General features: G+C 44.6%; 1 protein-coding gene across 1 annotated transcript in view; it reads right to left on the reverse strand.

The window, feature by feature from the left end:
* IKZF3 (IKAROS family zinc finger 3) overlaps window positions 1–3,294 on the reverse strand; it is a 262,154-nt gene extending 258,860 nt beyond the window's left edge. Inside the window, exon 1 of the mRNA XM_086924363.1 lies at window positions 3,244–3,294. Coding sequence (XP_086780489.1) covers window positions 3,244–3,283 — 40 coding nt within the window. The 5' untranslated portion in view covers window positions 3,284–3,294. The remainder of the gene's footprint in view (window positions 1–3,243) is intronic.
* Between the last annotated feature and the right edge of the window lie 13,947 nt (window positions 3,295–17,241).

Below are 17,241 nucleotides of genomic sequence, written 5' to 3' on the forward strand. Positions count from 1 at the left end.
TGCCTGCGTGGGTCTGGCAGTGTTTGTGTGTGTGTGTCATAGTACAAATATGGCTGTGCCTGATTTGCAGTGTTTGTGTGTACTAGGTGTTTCTAGCGAGGTTTATGCACGTGTTCAGCAGTGTAGCTATATGTATCTAGCGACGTGTCAGGTGCCGCAGTGTGTGTCTGTGTGATCTGCAGTATGTCTCTGTGATAACTCACTCACTTTGAAGCATTCCTGTCAACTCTGTCAGCTGATGTTTTTACACAAGCACAGAGATGAGATTGTGCGTTCACGTTTGCGAGATAGAAAGGTTAATAATTAACCATTTAAACTACACCATTTGTCCAAAATATAGGCATAATTTACACTTTTGGGGAGTTAACATATTTGTAAGGCTTATTCAAAGAATGAACATAGTGGATATTAAATTGGCCAGGAAACACACACATTATTAATAACATGTTCAAAACGATAAAAGGATTTATTCACTGACTTTTCAATCCTTGTTGTTTCTACTTTGTGTGATGTTGGTTACTAAACTAGTTTCGCATGGAAATCATCATACACTCATTCGCTCCACTGAGCATTGGGGTAGCATTTCCTTGGACCACCTGACAGAAAACCACAAGCATCTCCTTCAGTCGCTTGGAAGATGCATTTAAACGATTTCGCAGTGAAAAGCAGGTTCCGGAGAAGCAATGAAAATGTATAAGAATAAACAAACACTGTTACAGTCTTAAATAATTATTTGACATTTAAGAACACAGTGTATGTTAAAAACATCGTATATATATACATGCTGACCTCTTAACAAATTCTATATTTCAACAAACACACAGTGCTTATTTTTGATTGGACTTAACAACTAATCTCCAAACACTAGAGAAGTGATAAAAGCTAAACTATAAGTCACAGAGAACAGTTTGAATTTTTCCATTTCGGCTAAATGAAAAACATGCAGTGGTCCCTATTTCCCAATAAAAGGTAAATTAGACATTAGTAGCTTTTGAGTAACACCCCTATGCGAAACATTACAAGCAAGCATGACAACACTCTCAACGTATGGGGTTTCTCCTCCGTCCCCCAACCCACCCACCCATTGTGAGGCGTACTTCCTGTCTCACAATGAACTGTCATTAGAAATGCGATTTCTTTACTTTGCTTCCGTTTTCAAATGCCATCAAAAACCCAAAGGCAAATGTCCGTCAGAGATCTAACGTTCGGCAATGCATGTTTAAAGGGGTCCCTGCGGCAGTGAAAACAACACTTTTTTTTACTACTGAAAGTGACGTAATAGTACTTGGGGGGGGGGGGGGCAACCTGCACCTCGCTGTTCTCTACACTCGCGATGAGTAGTACCTTGCCAAGGCTGCAGAGAGCAGGAGGGCTGGTACCAGGCTGCTACCAATCGTAGCGTCCATTGGGCCGTGTGGTAGAGTGGCCGCCATTATTTAACTGTAAATAATTAAAAAAAAGAGTTGGCTGAGCTGTGTGGGACAAGGTGTGCGGTGTCAATATTTATTATGTGAATGAATGAATGAATGTGCGACTTTTAGAGCGCGAACTTAGCCCAAGGGCATCAAGGCGCTAAGAACAGACAACATGCAGGCAAAACCGATTCCCACTCAAACCAACCCTCAGGGGAACAACCATGTCTTGAGGGCTTTACGAAAAAGTAAGTGTTCCTGTTGCCCCGAGAGAGAGTTCGGGAAAGAGTTCCAAGCACCTGCAGCAGCAAATGAAAAGGCCCTCCCGCCCCATCTCATCTTTTTAACCCTAGGAACAACAAGGAAATTCGTTGTTGCAGACCTCAAGTTTCTAGAAGGCACATAATGTTGAAAAATGGTCTTTAAGCCCAAAGGGCCCCGGCCATAGTATACGTTGTGGGTGAGGCATAGAGTTTTAAACATGATTCTGCGGTCCATAGGGAGCCAGTGTAGCGACCTAAGGGAGGACGAGACTGAATGATGTTTAGGAATGTCCATCACCAACCTGGCTGCGGCATTTTGCACCAGTTGTAGACGTCGCAGCTGGCCTTCATTGATAACTAAATAAAGGGCGTTGCAATAATCCAGTCTACACAGTATTAAAGCAACCACCACTTTTTTACGAGCTTCCAGTGAAAGGAACCGAGAGATTTTCCTTATGAACCGGATAAGCCCGAAGCAGGTGGCCACTGTCCTGGAGACCTGCAGATTCATAGAAAGGGAGACATCTACCACAACTCCCAGATTCTTCCCATGGGATACCGGGATAGGACAGGCACCCAGAACATCAGGCCACCACTCCTGAGACCAGATGTTAGGACTGTCTCCAAAAATCAAGACTTCTGTCTTCTCCCTGTTCAATTTAAGATAGTTTTGCACCATCCAGGACGAGACAGCTAAAATGCAGTTCTTAAAATTATGCGTGGAATCCTTGACAGAACTTCCAACCCAAAGGACCTCACCAACCCTGCCAGTGGGGCCACATAGATATTAAATAAGGTGGGGCTCAGGGAGGAGCCCTAAGGAACCCCACAGACTAGGGGGGAGGACTTTGAGTGGAAACTTCCCAATTTAACTGTTTGGGATCGCTTCTCCAGGAAAGAGGTAAGGAGATCCAAAGCCTAGCCCCCAACCCCTATCTCCCTGAGACGCTCCACCAAACTCTGGGGAGACAGGGAATCGAATGCTGCAGTGAGGTCAAGTAGGATCAGGAGGGTGGTATAACCTGCATCCACCTGCACTCGAATCTTATCCACCACCGCAGCGAGGTCCGTCTCTGTGCTATGGAACCTCCTAAAGCCATAAATAAAAAAAACGAGTTGGCCAAGTTGCTTGGGATAAGACTTAGCGTCAACAAAAAAAACCTAATTTCCAATGGCAAGCCACCGTTTAGCATAAACAGTGACGGCAGCCAATGATAATGAGGGGCGGGGATTCAAGTCCCCTTCTCAAATCTACTCTCCTACAAAATCTCCCACCCAGCGAGCAGCGCTTTGCGCACCAACGCCAGATGAGACCTCAAAAGGTATACATGCAGGAAACTATACTTGTGCCGAGTGATGTTTCTCATTATCCAATCCCTAGAGAGAACTGATATTACCACTACTAGAGAGACAGTCAGAAAATTACAATGCTTTTTATGCATTGCAACATATTTAATCCTGGGACCTAATAATATTACAATTAGATGAATTTACAGAGGATTCCAATATTGATGTTACCAGTTTACAGATATCTTGCTAGAGCTTAGCTGATTACATTTTTGCTTTACCTGCAGGTTCAAGCAGATCTTGGGCAGTTTCAGAGTTCATAGTTGACAAGGTTTCTGAAACAAAGGGAAAGAAAAGTTGAAACATGTTTACCCACAAAATAACTATCCGGTACAAAAAGGGAGAAGGAGCTACAATGCTAATTGCCTTAGAAAAGTATTGTGACCTATTTTAGACTTCACAAGCAGCATAATCAAGTGTTGCAGTACAATCAATAGCCTAGATCTAGTGTTGGGTGTTAATATAAAATCTTATGATTTATGAAGGAAGCCCTAAATTTAGAGGAAAATATATCAGCAGAGCTTGTGGATTTTCCTTCCAGATATTGAATTATTTACTGTCACACCAAGTCCAAGCCAAGTCACACAATCTCAGGAAGTCTTTTTTGAACTAGAGGTGAATGTGTGTGAAATTCACAGGGTAGACACCTCTATATGTCAAGTCAAGTCATAGGATTTGTATAGCGCACTACATACCCAGAGGGTTTCAAGGCGCTTAGGAAAGGGAGGATGATTACTTGTCGAATATCCACGTTTTAAGTTGCTTTCTGAACGCTAGGTGGTTCTGGGTAAGGCGAAGGTAAGCGGGGAGTGAGTTCCATGTTTTAGCAGCCAGGTATGAGAAGGATCTTCCTCCCATGGTGGTCTTGTTGATGCGAGGTACAATGGCGAGGGATTGGTTGGAGGAACGTAGTTGGCGGGAGGGGGTGTAGAAGGACAGTCGTGAGTTGAGGCAGTCTGGTCCGATGTTGTAGAGTGATTTGTGTGCGTGGGTAAGCAATCGGAAAGTGATCCTCTTATTGACGGGTAGCCAGTGGAGGTCTTTAAGGTGACCAGTGATGTGTTCGTTGCGTGGGAGGTCTAATATGAGCCTGGCTGAGGCGTTTTGGATTCGTTGGAGTTTCTTCTGGAGTTTTGCGGTAGTGCCCGCGTAGAGGGTGTTTCCGTAGTCCAGTTGGCTTGTGACCAGAGCGTGGGTGACTGTTTTCCTTGTATCGGAGGGGATCCAGCGAAATGTTTTTCTGAGCATGCGAAGGATGTTGAAGCAGGAAGAGGATACGGCGCTGACTTGTCTGTTCATTGAGAGTGAAGAATCCAGGATGACGCCTAGGTTCCGTGCGTGGTCTGTCGGGATGGGTGCTTTTCCGAGGGCATCCGGCCACCAGGAGTCGTCCCATGCAGAGGGGGATGTACCTAAGATGAGGACTTCTGTTTTGTCTGAGTTCAGTTTCAGACGGCTTTGTTTCATCCATTCGGCAACTTCTTTCATTCCTTCGTGTAGGTTAGTTTTGGCGGTGCTGGGGTCATTGGTGAGAGAGAGGATCAGTTGAGTGTCGTCCGCGTAAGAAATGTAATAAGCTGTAATATGAGGTTATTTCCACCGGAACCGTTAGGTTCTACCAGGTTGGAAGGATATTTGTTTAGGGAACTTAACCTGCGGTGTTTCATTGGCTTGTAGGAGCGAAAGAGTGTGGTGAAATATCCTTTGGCATTCACATGCTATGTTATGATCAATGCTGTAATATGAGATATCATTTTTGTGGTCAAATTATTTAGTTAAAGAAATGTAATCTAAACATGAAAACAAAAGATCAAAAACCCGCCAGTTAACACATGAAAAAAGACCAATTAGCTTCTCAAACGTATAAAAATACTTCTAAAACTTATATGAATAAAAGTGAACGGTTTATCCGCCATTAAACACAAACTTGGAACACCTACTGCCATGGACATTGAGTCACTAAAATGCCTAGGGTAGCAGACGTTACATCACACACCCTTTAATGTCAATGACATCATAAGAAGTGACCTCGTGATCTCTGAATTCTACCAGGAAGTGATGTGATATAATCTAACCCCAATAACATCACTATAATTGGCAATGCTAAAGTTTCACAATAAAAGTATGAATAATATAACGACACACCTGGGATAAATATGTATTTTTTATATCACCTGTACTATAATTAGGTTGCTGGGATGATATACCAAGGGAATATTAATAATCTCTCTTTGTCCTACATGGAAAAAGTATGTATTGGTTTGAGGAGGATACAGAGCCACAAAACACAGAAAAACTCTAGAAACCTATAAATTTAGACCACACCCTATCATGATTTAATGATTCTCTCAATGGGAATGTAATGATAAGTATTAAGGAGAGATAAAAAAGAGAGTTAAAAAACAGTATTTATAGTACGTATGTCCTTCTATATTAAGTGATATTCCATTGGGCCTGTTCACAAAGGGAAACTCAGTTGTAAATGTAAGTTTACGAATGGATTTACCCCACTTACATCTGCAAGGAACTCACAAAGGGATTTCTCGCATATGTAACCCCTGTCCACTCTTGAAAGAGCCATCTTTTCACACCAGCCAAGTGTTGGTGTAAATCCCTTTCAAGGGTGGGAAGGTGAATGGCAAATTTGTAGGGGTTTCTCAATGGGGAAAACTATTTTTCCTGCTTAGAAAAAAGAAACCAAAAAAATTGCATTTCCGTAAGCAAATAAATTACCTCTGTGCAGATTCATCCGCATCTCTACCAGCTCCGACGCCAACCTCGCTAACTTCGAACACCTTCACTTCCAGATCCACATCGACCCGACTCTTAGAGGCACCCTCCTCTACAGACCTCCAGGACCCCGCGCAAAATTCAGTGAAGACATCACGGACTTCATCACCCCACACGCGCTCCCCTCCAAAGACTACATCCTTCTGGGAGACCTCAACTTCCACCTTGAAAAGATCAACGACCGCAACACCGCCACCCTCTTAGACAACCTCGCCAACCTCGGACTTAAACAACTGGTCACTTCCCCCACCCACATCGCAGGTCACACACTCGACCCCATCTTCACCTCCAGCAACCATGTCTCCTTCAGCCACACTACGGATCTCCTCTGGACTGACCACAGCTGCGTTCACTTCACCTACAACAAGCCGAAACCCATCATCCACCTCCAACCAACTCTACAAAGAAACTGGAACAAAATCACCACGGATCAGATCTCCACATCGCTCCTTCGAACATCCTCAGCCCTCTCATCTAACGCCAACGAAGCCGCCTCCAACCTCACCCTTTGGTTATCCAACACCGCCGACACCTTAGCACCACTGAAAAAACATCAACACAAACTTGGCAACAAGAAGGCCTCATGGTTCAACGATGATCTCAAGAAGTCCAAGAAACTGTGCCGCTCCCTTGAAAAGGCCTGGAAAAAAGACCCATCCACCAGCAACAAGGACGCCTTCAAAAGCGCCACCCGTACTCACCACCAACTGATCCGAAAAGCCAAGAAAACAGCATTCAAGGATCGACTTGACAACAACGCCCACAACAGCAAGGAACTTTTCAACATCGTCAAGGAATTTTCCAACCCCTCGGCCAACTCCAACGACATCACCCCCTCTCAAACCCTCTGCGACTCCCTAGCCTCTTTTTTCCACAACAAGATTGCTGACATCCACAACAGCTTTGACAACCAACCCGGAAGCCAACCCACCCTACCATCTGCTGACCATCTTCCCCCCGTAAACACCCTTAACGCCTGGAACCCAATCTCCACTGAGGACACCATCCGCTTGATGAATTCCATCCACTCTGGATCCCCCACAGACCCATGCCCTCACCACATCTTCAACAAAGCAGACTCCGTCATAGCTCCGCACCTCCGAGATGTCATCAACTGCTCCTTCAACTCCGCTACCTTCCCAGAAGACTGGAAACACGCTGAACTCACCGCCCTTCTGAAAAAACCCACAGCGGACCCCACCGAACTAAAAAACTACCGCCCCATCTCGCTTCTTCCATTCCCGGCCAAAGTCATCGAGAAAGCCGTCAACAACCAGCTCGCCGCCTTCCTAGAAGCCAACAAATCACTCGCCCCCTCACAATCTGGCTTCCAAGCCAAACACAGCACTGAGACCGCCCTCATCGCAGCAACAGACGACATTCGAACTCTTCTGGACAATGGAGACACAGTCGCCCTCATCCTCCTCGACCTCTCTGCAGCCTTCGACACAGTCTGCCACAGCACCCTTTTACAACGCCTCAGAAACATCGGAATCCAAGGAAAAGCACTGGAATGGATCACCTCGTTCCTCACCGGAAGAACCCAGAGAGTCCGCCTCCCACCATTCAAGTCCGAGGCCTCTGAAATCATCTGCGGCGTACCTCAAGGATCCTCACTCAGTCCCACCCTCTTCAACGTATACATGAGCCCCCTCGCGGCCATCGCCCGCCAACACAACCTCAACATCATCTCTTACGCGGATGACACTCAACTGATCCTTTCTCTCACCAAGGACCCCAGCACCGCCAAAACTAACCTACACGAAGGAATGAAAGAAGTCGCCAAATGGATGAAACAAAGCCGTCTGAAACTGAACTCAGACAAAACAGAAGTCCTCATCTTAGGTACATCCCCCTCTGCATGGGACGACTCCTGGTGGCCGGAAGCCCTCGGTAAAGCACCCATCCCGACAGACCACGCACGGAACCTTGGTGTCATCCTGGATTCTTCACTCTCAATGAACAGACAAGTCAGCGCCGTATCCTCTTCCTGCTTTAACATTCTTCGCATGCTCAGAAAAACATTTCACTGGATCCCCTCCGAAACAAGGAAAACAGTCACCCACGCTCTAGTCACGAGCCGACTGGACTACGGAAACACCCTCTATGCAGGTACCACCGCTAAACTCCAGAAGAAACTACAACGAATCCAAAACGCCTCAGCCAGGCTCATATTAGACATCCCACGCAACGAACACATCTCTGGTCACCTTAAAGACCTCCACTGGCTACCCGTCAATAAGAGGATCACTTTCCGACTGCTTACCCACGCACACAAATCACTCTACGACATCGGACCAGATTGCCTCAACTCTCGACTGTCCTTCTACACCCCCTCCCGCCAACTTCGCTCTTCCAGCCAAGCCTTCGCCACTGTACCTCGCATCAACAAGACCACCATGGGAGGCAGATCCTTTTCATACCTGGCTGCCAAAACATGGAACTCACTACCCGCTTACCTTCGCCTCACCCAGAATCACCTAGCGTTCAGAAAGCAGCTTAAAACGTGGATATTTGACAAATAATCCTCCTCCCCTTCCTAAGCGCCTTGAAACCCTCTGGGTATGTAGTGCGCTATACAAATTTTATGACTTGACTTGACTTGACATTTCTCCCCTACAGAGAACTCTGTACAGTGGCAATGAGTCCAAGTTGGAAACAATGGCTTTCCCAAGGAATCTGCTTGTAGGCCTCTGCTAGGTGGAGCTTTTCTAGCATTCAACATCACTCCCTCCACTTAAATCCCGCTCTGCTCTTCTCTTCTGTCTCTTTCTCTACGTATATGCTTTCTCTCCCCTTTCTCATTCACACAAAGTCTACTTCACTCCATTTCACCCTGCTCTCTTTCACCCCATGCTCTGTTCCTCCTTCACCTCTGTCTCTCCATTCCTGGCCTCTCATTGCTCGCTTTCACTGATGCTCTGTCTCGGGCCGGCATCCACCTGCTACTCTGCACTCTGCATGTTCTCATAGTGATTGTGAACCCTGGGGCTAGATTACATACATTGGAATCAACATTTCGCAGAGAGAGAGAGCGATTAAAAGACAACATTAACATCAAATGAACACTACAAAAATGTGTTTTTAACATGTTGATCAGTTCAATGTTTTTGCACTGATCAGCTGATGCAAATGTTGGTGAAAACTTTCTAATAGGGCCTAATAAACATTCTTTGTCCTAATCCTAAATTAGTACCCCCCACCCTTAAAGGTTCACCGTGCCTGAGTTCCAAGATATCTAAGCATCAAAAATCTATGTGAATGTTTGTGAAGTATGGAGTGGGCATCATTCATATGACGCTCTCATCCTTTCTAAATAACTTTGACAACCTTTGAAAACACCTTGCCAAGATTTAAAATCATGAGCTGGGAATCGATAGCGTGCAATAGAAAGCAGAGCGCTTAATTCCCTGATCATTAATTCATTCATTCATTTACAGTGGCCTTTCTTTGATATTTTAGGAACACCCCGGGACTGAAAACATTAAATGGAATCAGTGTCACCCCCCCTCGGCGCTGTCCAGAGTAAATGCAGAAACTTGTGGTCATGGTTTGACCTTGTAGGTGAGCAGCAGGATGGACAGGCGAAGAAATGATTGAATCGGCGCCCAGTACTTGAAGGGCCGCTTTCTACACATACCTGAGTAGCTGGAGCCAGTGAGACAGAAACCGTCTTCTGTGTATGGCTTATCCCCAGGCCAGCGCCTGCTGCCACAATCATCCAAGGTGAGAGCTGCAACCCAAAGCGACTAATTTTTTGTATCATCGGTTACGTTGGTGTGATCAGGTTTCCACGTTACCTTTATGTCTTTATTGGACGTCATTTAGGGGTCGCCAGAGGTCACAGTTGCGACCTTTGGGCTCTCTTGCAACCCATGGCATTGTTGTTGCGACCCCTGGCCTCTGTAGAGACCAAGCTGCACATGCAAAAAAATAAATCTATTTCCAGGGTGCACTTCTCCTTTTAAAAGAAGAGTAGACTGGCTTAGATCACTGAGATTGTAGTCAGTTGCACTGCAACTGTTACAATTTGACAGGAGACAGAGCAATTTACCTTCCAGGCACAGGTTGCCAGGAAGTTTTACCACAGTGTAGACATTTGGGATGACACTGGACACAGTGTGTCAAATTAGCGGAAATCAACTTGGAACAAAACAGCTTCATGGAACAGGCAATGCTGAAATAGGGAGTGTTTGTGGGTAAACATTTCAAAATGTCGTATTTTCTGATTCCCCGCTTGTGTGTCTGTGTTAGATAGAGAGTGTGTTGTGTATGTGAGAGAGAAAGAGAGAGAGAGAGAGAGAGAGAGAGAGAGAGAGAGAGAGAGAGAGAGAGAGAGAGAGAGAGAGAGAGAGAGCATGTGAGCAACTGTGTGACTGAAAATTATAATGCAGTCACTGGCATGTTGTATGTAATATTTTGGCAAAAGTCTGGCACTGGCATAGTGCAGTCAATTCTTGGTTTAAGGGGGTACACTCATTTCATATAGGGTCTAACCATTGACCATCAGGGGGCAAACACTGGGAAAATGTGGTCAACTCCTGGGTAGCGTCAGGGTCAGGCTACATTGATTTGGTACACCATTGACTTTTGAACCAATCTGTGTGAAATTTGACCCCATGTTTTTCAACATATTCTCAGTATAAAATCCCCCGGGCCCTCCTAGCAGATGTCTGTGAGTACGATTGAAGCCTGCACTGCTACAGCCAAAGCTGTTCCTGATCCTTGTGCCTTTCAGCCATAGCTGGTCTTTTTCATGTGGCGCTGCGGCTGGCATGGTGGGCATTAACTGGACGCTGGGAGCTGTAATTGGGCAGCATAGAACGGCCATCTGGCAAATGATCGCTGCCACTGGGTATGAGATGGCTTCTTTCCTGATGTGACTGCAGCCCTATTGTAATATGTGTAATAACCAAAGGCCTGATTTAGATCTCGGCAGATGTGTTACTTCATCACAACGTGACGGATATGCCTTCCGCCGAAATATAAATCCCATTATATCCTATGGGATACATTTTTTGGCAGGCGGGAAAGCCGTCACCACTGTGACGGAGTAACTCGTCCGCTGAGAACTAAACCAGGCCCTAAAACCGAAGTGTATATCCTCTAGCACTTTTTCGTTATTTTACTAGCCCTAGTTTTAATTTTGCACTTACAATACTTTTTGTTTGAACTTTGGTGATGTTGCTGCCTATGATATCATCTGGATCACAAGTCATATGACAACACTTCCTGTAATGTATGTGATGCAACTAACTACGATGTTGTGACAGGTGTGATGTCACTTCTGCTATGCCTGGCATTTTAGCGAATCGGCATCCGTGTTTTTGTACATTCGTTTTTGCATTTTTCTATGTGGTAGCCAATTTTCCTACCTTTGTGATTTCTATCTACATGCAGTTTGAGGTGAAATCAGGAATCAAACCAATTGGTGGAACCCAGAGAGCTAAAAACTACCGAATAATAGACAAAATTCTGAATTTAACAGTTGGTCATTTATGTAGGTTGCTTGAAGTTTTCTCAAAGAAGCTAATCATTGAAATAAAATAATGATGATAAGAAGGAATAAAGAAAGAGATAACAAAGTTTTCACTTGTAATTTTTTCCCTGATGGCCGATTTAAAAAAGTAATATGCGATTACGTCCTTCAGACTCTTTTGTTCACAGCTATATAGTGTTTGTTGGCTGTACAAAAGCAAGTGATACCAAGAGTCATCAATTTAGCTACAGCTTATAATGAATTTTCACTGTGTACCAACTATGTATGAATTCATTACTGTTCTTATTTGTGCATATGTTTATAATCAAGAAAAATGACTCCTAGTAGTTATATGCGCTATGAATATCTGACTGTACTTCAGATGTTTTATGGATAACTGATGAAACTTTATAAAAATCGGTTCAAAAAAATAAAATGAAATGAACTAAAAATAAGTAAGAAAGAAACATAAGCCTTTTCTAAATATACCCAGGTAATGAATTTAAGAAAATTGCTAATTTTCACACCCTGAATTTGGAGATAACCGTAATATCATGTGATTCAGAAGGTATTATTGTTAAATGTGTTCTTTCTTGTATACTGGCTTACATTGGGAAGCCAAATCTGGAGAGAAATTATATTGCTAATCAAAATGTTCTACTGCTCTGTGTGTTTCCACACTTTTCACAATAAAAACACTCCACTTGGGTGGGGGCGGATCTCCGCAACAGGAAAGGCTCCAAAATGAAACAAGGAAACATCAAGGTTTTTCCTTTCAAATTCACTAATTCTGGCAATGTGGGTAGCTGGGGTATTGCGGCCTGGGCTCGACACCCAGACAGAAAAACCTACCAACCTCAACATGTGTAAAAACAACCAGGGGAGTTGAGGTGGGACTTTGGTGGAGCCCACTATGTTTTCTTCCCAAAAAACTAAAAAAATCTAACTCTGGATAAAATCATGCTTTACCTCACATTTCTGTGAGGGATAGTTCCAGAATCTGCGGGGACCCACTAATTCCCAACACCCAGTGTTTCCACTTCTCCCATTAAAAATGGTACCCCAAATCTTTATCTGAGTCTAACACCCGCAACAGAAAAATCCCTAAAAAGGAAGCATCAAGATTTTTCCTTTTAAATTCCCCCATTCTAGCAACGTGGGTAGCTTTATTATTTGGGCATGGGATCAGCCACCACCCAGGGTAACGTACAAAACTCAGACATTTTTGAAAACTAGACATCCAGGGTCAAGTGACTTGCATTAATCCATTATATTATCTTACCCACAATGCTCTTGAAATTTCAAACTTCATGGATTTTTCCTACATTTCTGTGACATGAAGTCCTGGAATCTGAGGAAATCTACCAAATTCCTACCACCCATCATAGATCACAAACCTCTTCAAACCACTTGTGTAGATCGGCTAATTGCCTGAAATAGGGACCAGTCAAAACTTTGTCCACATTGCGAGAAATTGGTTTGTTGGTTGAGGGGGGCAAAATCTGTCAGGCTTAATTTAGAGGCATTCTGTGGAGTATTTATGCAGCACATACGCAGTAATAGAGTGAAAACACCACACAAGAAATACTCCACACCAATTCAGAAAAATAGAGAACATATTAATAAAGAATTTGACACCAACACTACAAACCTCAATCAGTAGAACCAAAGGTATATACAATTTTAAAGTTTTTAGTTCTTAAAAGCACAAAGTGCCAACTGTGGTTATTTGGTCGCACCGGACCGGAACAAAGACACAAAATCAGGCCAATCGCTATGGGACCAGGTAAATTGTGCCTGGTGTCCTGGAGGTGGGGAGATGCACCATGTAGGTTCCAGGGTGTGATGCAGGATCCTGCATTGAAAGGCGTTCTACAGCGTCACTTCTGAGACCCGTGTCTAGTTGTGTTGGACTGCGTTGGTTCCGATGAGGAGCTGTGGGAAATGCAAGGCAAGGTCTGCGTTGAGTTGAGTTGCGCTGCATCATTTCCTATGAGGAGCTGTGAGGGTTACATTGCTCTGCATCGGTTCGGATGGGGACCAGAGCTGGGCTGGCAAACCACCATTATCCCCAATTCCAAGGATCCAGGACTGGGGACGCACCACTTTGGGGTGGGGGGTTAAAACTCACAGGAGGTAGAATCCTGATGCAGGGTTCAATAATGTTGCAGATTGTGGTGTCCATGTAGCTCAGAACAGGCGAAAGCCAACCAACTATCCCTTGGGGTCACTCTGGTGGTCCTGGATTCAAGGTGCCGGTAGAATCCTTTTTCCTCAGGTAACAAAGCAGCAGAACAGACCCTTTTGCTGTCAGGGCAACAGAGCAGCAGGGAAATCCTTGCAGCAGAGCAGCAGGACACCACAGCAGTCCCAATAATGAGTACTCCACAGGTCTAGTAGGGATCTGACGATTAGGTGTAAGGGTCCCCTTTTTATTATTTATGCTCAATTTGAAGTTGGAGAAACTTCTGGAGTTTCCCCCCAAAGAGATGACAGAAATTTCCTGCTTCCCTGCCATGGTCCCAGATTGTCTGAGGCACAATAGGCTAGTATGAAGTCCTTTGTGTGTGAGCTGGGCCAGAGCCTTTGAAGTGCAAGTGTGGTAGGTGACAGCTCCACCCTCCTATCCTGCCAGAGATGGCCCATCTTGCAAACACACATAGATTCTCTATTGTGATACTGTTTGGGAGGAATACACAAAGGCCAACTGGCAACTACCATAGTCATTTGACTGAAAAACAGTCAAAAGTCACCAAATGGTTAGGACAAGAAAATGCCAACTTTCTAAAAGCAGCATTTCCAGAACTGTGACTTAAAATCCAACTTTACCATTAATGAAGATTTTTTATGAAAATTCATCAGACACCAAACATGACTATTCTACCTGCTCCCAATCAAAAGTTACTACTTATTCTATGTAATAAGGTAACTTAATGTTCTCCTATGGGAGAGGCAGGCCTCACAGTAGGGAAAAAAGATTTTGTGAACTTTTCACTACCAGGACACGTAAAATTTAAAAGCACATGTCCAACTCTTCAATTACAATGAACCCTGAGGTCTGAGCTCTTTAGAACCTACCTTAGGGATGACTTATATGTATTAAAAAGGGAATTTTAAGTCTGGCAAGGGGTTTATTTTGCCAAGACGATTAGGCAGTTTAAAACTGCCAAAGGGCTGCAAAGGCAGGCCTGGGGCATATTCAAATGGCCACTTAAGTGGGTGGCACAATAATTGCTGCAAACACACCAGTAGCATTTCATTCAGAGTTCCTGGGTAATATAGTACCACGTTACTAGGGACTCATAGGTTAATTAAATATAGAAATCATGTGCAAGCATATTTTTCCAAGCTCTAGGGACTGAGCAAAAGCACTTTAGCACTGGTTAGCAGTTATAAGGTGCACATAGTCCTAAGGCCAACAAAAATGAATTCAGAATAATAGGAGGGGTGAAGGGAAAATGTTTGGGGGTGACCCTGCAGAGAGGGCCAAGTCAACACTTGTAAAGTCAAAGTAGAGGAAATGTGGTCCTCACAGATGAACAATCTGGTAATTTCCCACAATGTGTGTTGAGTCCTCCTATATTTTGCAGGCAGCATTTAAATTGGGATATTTATGGGAATGCCAGGTGGTATGACTTTGGCATTTATCTGGAAATGTCTGCATTGTCTGTCACATAACAATGGGGAAAAAATTAATATTTTTAATGGTTACATCAAATTATAAAACAGCAGTTTACCACTCAAGACATTCATAACAGCACCTTCATCTCTTGGTCTGCAACATAGTTCTTGTCTGACCAACTTGTCCCTGACCTGTTGAGACCATTATTTGACACTGCTCTGATACCTAGGCTACTTGCCTCCTGTGTGGCAATGATACAATCAGTACACAATAGATGTGCCTCTTTTGTCATATCTTAATACATTTGTTGAGGCTGCCTCTGCTGATATATGTTTATGTTTTGGTCAACATGCACCAGTCTATGTCTTTTTTCCATTTTACAAGGATGGGTCTACTCTCTGCCCCCTAATGTATGGCGATGTTTCACTCTGCAGCCACCCATCCCAGGGTCATTCAGTTTACAGTACTTTGAAATCCCATAGTTCCCCACATATTTATTATGCATCTTTTGGTGGAGGCCTCATTTGGGCTACGCTTCACCTGACCCAGACACTCTTTGAATCCCCTTCAATAAAGCTGTATCTCCGAAAAGGAGCGTAGTATATGAAAGAAGGAGCTCTGCAGTGTATAGCACCAAAGACAACTATTGCTGTTTGTTCTTCCCATTGTCAGCTGCGTAGTCCTGGAGTAGTATGATCTATGCAATATGCGCTGCTGCCTTTGTTGAAAGTCTGATTGTATCACCACCTCCCTGTGGGCTCCTAATGCCTCTTCCCACACCCCCTCCTTCAGATCGCCCATATCTTCCTCCCTTCTCTTTTAGTGTTTAATTATTGTCAAGTGAATTGTTCCTAATGAGTAATATACAAAAGAAACTGCTTTCTTGTGCAAGAGCTCAGTTGATATACTGTCCTCAAAATGGGATGATTCAGCAAGCAGAGTGCCCTTCTAAATGTGGACACTAGTGAATGCCTGACCTGTATGTTCTTAGAATATTCACTTTCCAGTATCTAGTGGTCCTGCTGACAAGTATTAAAAAGTATCATCTTGCTACTTAACCATAAAAATATTCATTTTTTACTCGTACATTTAAGTTCACGCAGCATTCTAAAAACATGCAAGGATCCATGCCATCCATGCCACCCTGTGTTCCGCTGGGTCTCTAGGTTTCAGAAATGCCCAGAGATGATAGGGTTCCTTAGTTGGGAGGGGAAATTGGGTTTTCTTCTGGCATAGGTTTGACATATGGGCTACCAGAGAGAGTCTTCCCTTCTGTCTGCCCCTGGAGAAGGAAATACTATCTGGTGCCAGGGGATGTGTCCTGATGCAATGCCCCACCCCAATATTTTTCTTGCTTGCTTTCCCTGGTATCCCGGCAGGCTTTCAGCCACCCTGGGTAGGCAGATGGCAGTGTTCACCAACTATTTGCCCATCTCAGGAAGAACAGTAGTGGACAGCAGACAGTTTTTCTGCCATTCGGGAGAGGCAGAATTGGGGGGATTAATCCCACTCTCTGTTATGTTATGGAATTTTAATTTATTACGTGCACAAATCACCCCTTAAGGGGTATCTCGGCACAGGGCCAGGATGACGAACAGCGGGCAAAGGAGGAAATAATTAAAATAAGTGAGTTTTTAATAGGTATGGGCGAAATTTGCGAATTCGAATTCGCAATCCGCAAAATCCACAAATTCGTGCGAATTTGTGGAGTTTTGTTCTTTTGCGTGTTTGCGGGGTTTTTTGCGTGTTCGCAGGGCTTTTTGCGTGTTTGCGGGCCGCTTGCATGGCGAAGTTACACATGCAGTCGTGTATGGGCACAGCACCCTCTGGTTCACCACTGCCACCCTCTGGTTCAGCACTGCCACTCTCTCGTTCACCCCTGCCACCTTCTGGTTCAGCACTGTCACCCTCTGGTTCACCACTGCCACCCTCTGGTTCACGACTGCCACCCTCTGGTTCATCACAGCACCTCTGGTTCATCACTGCCACCCTCTGGTTAACCACTGTCACCCTCTGGTTCAGTACTGCCACCCTCTGGTTCACCACTGACACCCTCTGGTTCACCCCTGCCACCCTCTGGTTCACCATTGATACCCTCTGGTTCATCACAGCACCCTCTGGTTCACCCCTGCCACCCTCTGGTACAGCACTGTCACCCTCTGCTTCACCACTGCCACCCTCTGGTTCACGACTGCCACCCTCTGGTTCATCACAGCACCTCTGGTTCACCACTGCCACCCTCTGGTTAACCACTGTCACCCTCTGGTTCAGCACTGCCACCCTCTGGTTCACCACTGCGACTCTCTTGTTCACCACTGCCACCCTCTG

This window comes from Lissotriton vulgaris, chromosome 5 (assembly GCF_964263255.1).
Source record: "Lissotriton vulgaris chromosome 5, aLisVul1.2, whole genome shotgun sequence".
NCBI lineage: Eukaryota > Metazoa > Chordata > Amphibia > Caudata > Salamandridae > Lissotriton > Lissotriton vulgaris.